This window comes from Lycium ferocissimum, unplaced genomic scaffold, assembly GCF_029784015.1.
Source record: "Lycium ferocissimum isolate CSIRO_LF1 unplaced genomic scaffold, AGI_CSIRO_Lferr_CH_V1 ctg19335, whole genome shotgun sequence".
Classification (NCBI taxonomy): domain Eukaryota; kingdom Viridiplantae; phylum Streptophyta; class Magnoliopsida; order Solanales; family Solanaceae; genus Lycium; species Lycium ferocissimum.
The window spans coordinates 1-7,850 of NW_026718353.1; the positions used below are offsets into that span (position 1 = coordinate 1).

The 7,850-nt window shown below is 42.1% G+C and overlaps 1 protein-coding gene across 1 annotated transcript; it reads right to left on the reverse strand.

Moving 5' to 3' along the window:
• Window positions 1-5,345: 5,345 nt before the first annotated feature.
• Window positions 5,346-7,019, reverse strand: LOC132042939 (uncharacterized). Its single transcript, XM_059433450.1, has 2 exons — window positions 6,395-7,019; window positions 5,346-6,331 (listed from the first exon to the last, which is right to left on the reverse strand). Exons 1-2 carry the CDS (start codon window positions 7,017-7,019, stop codon window positions 5,346-5,348), a joined length of 1,611 nt encoding a protein of 536 aa, XP_059289433.1.
• Between the last annotated feature and the right edge of the window lie 831 nt (window positions 7,020-7,850).

Consider the following 7,850-nt stretch of genomic DNA (forward strand, 5'->3'; position numbering starts at 1 on the left):
AAGTTGGAGCCTTGCCTTCTCATGGATCTTCTTCATAGCTTCGGCTCTCTTGTTACCATCTAAACTCAATACCACATCTTGAGACAAAGGCGTTAGATCCAAGGGGTTAGGGGTTAAAACCATACAACACCTCGGGTGAATGCCAATAGTGCTATGAATAACTCTATATATGCAAATTCTACTAAAGGCAATTGGTCTTCCCAAGAGGCTAACTTCCTTTTACCATGGCCCGAAGCATAGAACCTAAAGTCTATTGACAAGCGGTTTGGCCATCGGTTTGTGGGTGGCAAGAGGTGGAAAACAACAACTTCGTTCCAAGCCTACCCCACAATTCTTTCCAAAGTGGCTAAGGAACTTGGGGTCCATATCGCTCACAATTGTCTTGGGAATGCCATGCAATTTAACCACATTTTCAACAAACAAGGAAGCAATATGGGGAGCATCAACCTTATGGCAAATGGGCCATTTTTCGAAAAACGATCAACAACAACAAAGATGCTATCTTTTCCCCTTTTGTCCTAGGCAATCCCATCACAAAGTCCATTGAAATATCAAACCAAGGTTGTTGAGGGATGGGGAGAAGTGTACAAGCCATGGGGTTGAAGCCTAGATTTAGCTTTTCGGCATTCAAGGCATTGGCCACAAATTCGGGCCACATCCCGCCGCATGCGGGGCCAATAAAATTGCTCCTCAAGAATCCCCATTGTCTTGTCAATCCCAAAGTGTCCCATCAATCCCCCATTGTGTGCCTCCCTCACAAATAACTCCTAAGAGTGGGCACACACATAGTCGCTTGTTCTTGAACAAGAAACCATCAAACTTAGAATAGGGAGTAGAAGATCTATCCCTAAGTCACCTTTCCCTTTCCCATTCTTCGCATTTTAGAAAGATTGGCGCAAAGACGGGGTCCTCGGGATACAATGTCTTCAAGCTCTCAAAACCCGTCAATTTGGAAGACAAAGTATTGATCAAACATGTTTCCTTGATAAGGCATTCGCCACTACGTTATCCTTTCCCTTTTTGTATTGGATTACATAAGGGAAGGATTCGAGAATTCAACCCATTTGGTATGCCTTTTGTTCAACTTACACTTGGGCCTTAAGATGCTTTAAGGACTCATGGTCGGTCCGAATCACAAACTCTTTGGGCCACAAGTAGTGTTGCCAATTTCCCAAAGCACGAATTAAGGCATACAACTCAAGATCATAGGTAGTATAATTCAAAGTCGCTCCCTTGAGTTTTTGTTATATCCCGCATTTTTGTATATTGGGACAATTTGGCTCAACTATGATAAGCTAGGGTCCAAACCATTTCGGAATGCAAAGTCGGGATTTTTGGACCTTCGATTTTATTTTGAGTCATGAGTTGTGCATGAATTTGTTGCATGGGACAATTAGGAAAATTTGGGACCAAAAGTGATAAAATTGGAAGTTGGAAATCATCCATTTTCCATGAAGTGGCCGTGTAAGTGTGGGAGTTGGCCCACACAAATTGTGGACAATTTTAATTGGTCCAACACTTGTGTGGGCCAAGGGACAATTTGTGCACTTCATATAATAGCAAAAGATGACCACTAATTTTCATTCCAACACTTAGACAAAAAAAAAAAAAAAAAAAAAAAAGAACAAGTTGAAAAGTGAGGCTCTCGGCCAACATGAGAAAAACCAACTTTCATTCAAGCTCCTCCTAAAATATTTTGTTGATGCAAACCCACTATTTTGAGGTCCTAAGTAGCGTGGAAGTGTCGTTGGAGCGATCAACCCGCTAGTTTTCATTATGGAAACCCTAGCCTATTGTGGAATTGAAGAGGAAAGGTAAGATTTGATTATGTTTTATGTGTTATAAAGGTTGTATGCATGTTGTAGTATGCTAAAATGAAGGAAATTCATGAAATATAGTGTGTTGGAGTTGAGGCCATGTGTGTGAGATTTAGCCTTGTAAGTGTGTGTGTGTTGTGTTGTATTGAAGTGATAAATTAAAGTCTTGTTAGCATGTTGTGATGGTTGTAGTGTGAAGAAATGAATGAGAATTATCCATATGTATATATGTTGTATGTTGGCCGAAAATGATCATGGAATATGACAAAAATGAATTAATATCGCTTAGTGTTTTAGTCGTTGTCGTTATGAATTCTATGTTAGAAATGAATGTTTAGTGACTCAAATTGTTGTTGTGATTGTTGCGGACTGATTTGGAGGATATTGTACATTTGATGTAATTTGTATATTGATGAGAATAGCATTTCTAGAATGTGGATTGTTGATGCAAATCATGGTTTGGAAATGAGGAAATTGACATAGGGGTGTCTCGGGTTTGGGGGGCTATTTTCGGGCAAATTGGAGCAAGTTTTGGATTGTTGGAAATGTTGTATGAATTGATTGGAATGTCTTTAAATGTTGTTGATATGGGTTTGGATGAGTATTTGAATGTATAAGCGTTAATGTTGGCTTGAAGGTAAGCCGTTGAATTGAATTTATGAATGTTGTTGAATGATGGAAAAGAGAGTTATTATTGTTGTATTACCTTTCGGATTGATTATTGATGTTGCTAGGTTGGTTGTTGTTGTTGTTGTTGATTTTTGATTTGGCCGAGTTAAATTCTCGGGGTGGCCTATTTACAGGGGAAATGCTGCCCAAATTTCTGTAGAATTAAGGGCTAAATTGGAATTAAAATGCCCAAATATCTCTAGCTAATGTTTGGCATATTATGACTTGTTTATAGATCTTGGGCAGCCCGAGACGTAGGTTGGATTTAGCTTGAGTTTGGATTATATTGGAGAGCGTTTGAGGTATGTAAAGTAACCTTCTTTCTTTGGCATGCCTTAGTTAAAAATAGGCTATGGCACGAACTTCGAGAAAACTCTATTCTCGCAATCCGAGCATGTCTATGATACGCATTTGTTTCTTGATATTCATATGTTGATGTTATGAAATATTGATCCTATGTTCTTGGAATTCTTGATTTGTAAAGGTTGCATGAAAGTTTGGTTTTAAAGAGTTTATTCTTTAACGATTCAAAACTACGAACGCCCATAACTTTCATAGAAAAGCTCGGACTGCCTTGAGATTTTCGTAGAAGGTTGTATGAGGTTAGACGAGTATTTTTTCCATAAGCGGGCCCAGCTCGGGTCTACACTCGTCCGTGGGTCCCGCAACGTTCCTTTATGTGATTTCGACAACTTTTGAAAGAAAATGTTGTAATTATTATTCCGATTTCAATTATGACTATTTTACCTATCTTTTGGATTTATGACAATGATTTTATGCATATGATTCCTCACGACTCCGCTCGTGCATTCGTTGTATATCTTTCGCCGAGTCCGGGCCGGTTACGTTGTCGTGCGCGCTTTGTTATACTCCGGTGTTATCTTGTGTTTATGGTTCACCGAGCTCCTTGCTCGAGGGCGGGTTCGCTATATTTGGTGTTATCTTGTGTATGGCGATATGTTGTGTATGATATGTGATGGGGATACGGAGATTTGAAACTTTACGGTGTTATCTTGTGTTATGGCGCCATCGACAGGCGGGCGACCATATTTCCTGTGCCCTATCCATGACTTATATTTTGAAGTAATATTTTGATATTTTGGAAATGCATTTACTTTCTGTACCTCTATTTCGATTACGACTCCGATTTGTATACTACATTTTTACGCTTTGCATACTCGGTACATATTTCGTGCGACCCCCTTTCTTCGGGGGCGCGTTTCATGCCCGCGGTGACGCATTTGGTGATCCACTGTTTAGGACACCCTCTTCTTTGTTGGAGTGCTCCCCTTATTCCGGAGCCACACTTTTGGTATATATTCGTTCGTTGCATTTGTATATATTTGTTCGGGGGTCCCATCTTATGATTCCGTTTGTCTGCGTTTAGAGGTACGTGGACATGTTTGTGGGTTATGCCCATTACGTACGATTGTGTTTGTATGATATACGTTACGGGCGATCCCATTCGCCAACCTCGTCGGCTTGCATTTGTATATGTTTTGGGCCGTTGCGCCATTTGATAGCCTTGCCGCTTCGATATATATGCGGTATGTGTTTGAGATGTGTTTGCGATAGTTTGATATATTCGAACGGCGTTTGATATTTATGTCTGTATAAGCCATCTGTTTGCGACTCGGATTTGTGATTGTGTTTGGGTGCCCAATTCGGGCACTAGTCACGGCCCACGGGGTTGGGTCGTGACAGTTTTTCACTAAAATAGGCTATGGGCTTTTGGTCTTGCATTAAAACGGCTCCAATACCCACTTTGCTTGCATCACATTCAATCTCAAATATTTTGTCAAAGTCGGGTAATTGCAACAATGGTGCGGAGCTAAGCATTTGTTTTAAAGTGTCAAAGGCATTAGCTTGCTCCGTACCCCAAGAAAAAGGTTTGTCCTTTCGGATTACCTCGGTCAAAGGAGCGGCTATGGTACTAAATCCTTTAACAAAACGCCTATAGAAACTAGCCAAGCCATGAAAGCTTCGTACATCTCCAATGGATTTTGGAGTGGGCCAATTTCTTATGGCTTCTATTTTGGATTCATCAACCTCAACCCCCTTGAGCTCACACCAAATCCCAAGAAAACAACTTCATCCACACAAAAGGAACATTTATCAACATTGGCATAAAGTTGTTCTCGTCTAAGCACTTCAAACACACATTTCAAATGAATAACATGCTCATCCATGGTTTTACTATACACCAAAATATCATCAAAGTAAACAACCACGAATTTGCCAATAAAAGGTTTCATCACATGATTCATCAAACGCATGAAAGTACTAGGAGCGTTAGTGAGACCAAAAGGCATCACCAACCATTCATATAGACCAAACTTGGTCTTGAATGCCGTTTTCCACTCATCTCCGAGATTCATCCGGATTTGATGATACCCGCTCCTAAGATCTATCTTAGAGAATATGCATAAACCATTCAACTCATCAAGCATGTCATCAAGACGAGGTATGGGATGGCGATACTTTACCGTTATCTTGTTGATGGCACGACAATCAACACACATGCGCCATGATCCATCTTTTTTGGCACCAAAATCACGGGCACGGCACATGGGCTCATACTTTCTCGCACAACTCCCTTTTCAAGGAGTTCATCTATTTGCCTTTGAAGCTCCTTAGTGTCATCGGGTTGGCTCTATAAGCCGGTTTATTTGGTAGTTGAGACCCCGGGACAAAATCAATTTGGTGTTCAATTCCCCTCAAGGGTGGTAACCCCTTTGGGAGTTCCGTTAGGAACACATCATCAAATTCCTGCAAAAGAGAAGAAATAGAACTAGGAAAAGAAGGGGTTAGTTCATTAGTGTGCAATGCATAGTCCCGATGCATGAGGAGAATCATCGGTTAACGCTCCCCCAATTCCTCCCTAATTTCCCCACAATTCGCCAAAAGAGACACCTTGGTTTTTCCTCTAAGCTCTCCGTTCTTTCCACTCAACTCTTGAGAACTACTCTCTTCTACTCCCTCTTCCCCCACATTCTTCTTTTTCAATGCACTACGACCCTTCTCCTTCAACTCCCTTATTTTGTTATAGATCTCACCCACTTGGGAGGGGGTCATGGGATTCAAGACATGTTTGACACCATTGTGGACAAGGGTGTATTGGTTAGTTCTCCCATTATGGTTGACGGACCTATCATATTGCCATGGTCGGCCAAGTAGAAGATGACACGCTTGCATGGGAACAACATCACATAACACCTCATCGTGATACTTCCCAACCGTGAATTTGATGATAGCTTGCCTAGTCACCTTCAATTCACCACATTCATTGAGCCATTGAAGCTTGTAAGGGTTTCCATGGCGGGTGGTGGGAAGTTTCAAGAAATCAACAAGGGTGGTACTAGCAACATTGGCACAACTCCCACTATCAATGATCATGATGCTAGTGTTTTGGTTAATGATGCACTTGGTGTGGAAGAGATTTTCCCGTTGACTTGGGTCATCCATTGCTTTGCTTATCATGGTTCTTCGCACCACATAGAGAGGTACAATAGGCTCATCATCTCCTTCAACACCATCCCCTTCACTATCATGTTGTTCATTCTCATGATCGCCCTCATCATCTCCTTTCTCACATTCTCCCTCATCCTCACTATAAGTGTCTCTCAAAATAAACGCTCTACGATTAGGGCATTCACTTGCTCTATGACCGAAGCCATGACATTTAAAGCATTGAATAGGAGTTTTCGTACCTCCTTCTTTTGGAGCAAACTTCGGAGGTTGTTTGTCAACTTGCTTCTCAACTTGAGAATTCTTCACAAATGGTTTCTTGGCTTCTTGTATGGGGGCCTTATTCTTTTGCCAATTGGAGGAGGAAGCTCCTCGTTCTTTGTTATTGTTCCATGAACTCACATAGCCCCTTGACTTATTGATTTTGTCTTCCTTGAGACCCTCCTCTATTTCAATAGCCGCTTGAAGAGTCTCTTCAATGCTCCCATAGTTGTGGAGTCTTATTTGTGAGACAATCTCACCATTTAACCCGGCTCGGAACCGAGTCATAGCATTTAGCTCATCCTCGTCAAAGTCGATTCTCATCTTGACAATTTGGAACTCATCATAGTATTCTTCCACACTCTTTTTGCTTTGCCTTAAAGTATACACCTTCTTGAGTTGTTCTTGCTTGTAGCGTTCGGTGACATACTTACGCCGCATGGCGTCCTTCAATTCATCCCAAGTAGGTGTAGGAGGAAGCCCAATAATTCTTCTAGCCTTCACTTGAGTTTCCCACCATGTGGAGGCATACCCTTCGAATTGAGCAATGGCATAAGACGCCTTTTTCACCTCGGACATGTCATTCGTCAAGAAAATTCTATCACAATGCATCACCCAATCAAGAAATGCATCGGGGTCACTTCCTCCTTTGAAGATTGGGAGAGTAACCTTGATAGAATTGAGACTCGTGTCTCGCCCTCCTCCATAACCGTGATTCCCATGAAAATCTCCATCGTCATCATAACCTTGATGGTCACGACCTTGGTACCCTTCATGAGCTTGGTACCCTCTTTGCCTACCCATGTGAGGGTTAGGACCATGCCTTCCACCCCTCCATCGATAACCTCCTTGTGCTTGCCCTCGTTGCCTCCAACCTTGGTCACCATATCATTCATGCTCGAGTATGGCTTCCTCTATCTCATCATCATTTGGTTGGTGGATGTTTGGATGGTGTTGGGGTGGCATAGGTGCATTTAGGTGTGGATCATTTGGGGGTGGATCATTTGGATGTGGGTCATTTGGAGTTTGATCTTGTGGGGGTGGATTGTTCCGTTGGCCAATGGGAATGTTGTTTGGTGGGGTGAGAGTTGTGTTTTGGGGAGTGTTTTGGGGGGGTGTTTTGGGGAGTGGGGTTATATAGATGATGGAAGGTGCCGGGTGACAATGTAAGTGAAGTGCTTTGAGTAGCTCCACTTGTGCCCCCTTGGTATTGCACTCGGGGCGAATACGAGACCTCCCTACTACCTCCTTCAATTGCTTCCACCCTACTTCCCAAGTTTTCCATTCGACCATCCATACTACCAACCTTATCGTTCAAGGCTTGTAAGGCCCTCATTACATCAACTAGCGTAAGTTCCCGGTGGGAACTTGTGTTTCATCCTCCGTAGCCATGGTACCTATTAAAGACACTCAACAAAACAAGCAAACACGTTAGATTAGTAAAATCAACTCACAATCGCTCAAGTGTGCGCACCTTTAATTTGCCTCACAAATTGCTTCCGCCAAAGATTGTGTGCTTGTTAATGTCGACTAGTCACAAGGGTTCAAATTCTACTCTTGGTCGGAATAGATTCTTGTTAGACTAAGAAAGACGGACGACTCAATGCAATCTAACGGACTTGAACCAAGGAATTA

Excerpts from the sequence above, each read along its gene's own strand:
- LOC132042939 (XM_059433450.1), bottom strand. The coding sequence starts at position 7,019 with ATGGGTAGGCAAAGAGGGTACCAAGCTCATGAAGGGTACCAAGGTCGT. Across the intron at positions 6,332-6,394 it reads GGCTATTGAAATAGAGGAGG|AACGAGGAGCTTCCTCCTCC; the intron begins GTCTCAAGGAAG and ends ACAATAACAAAG.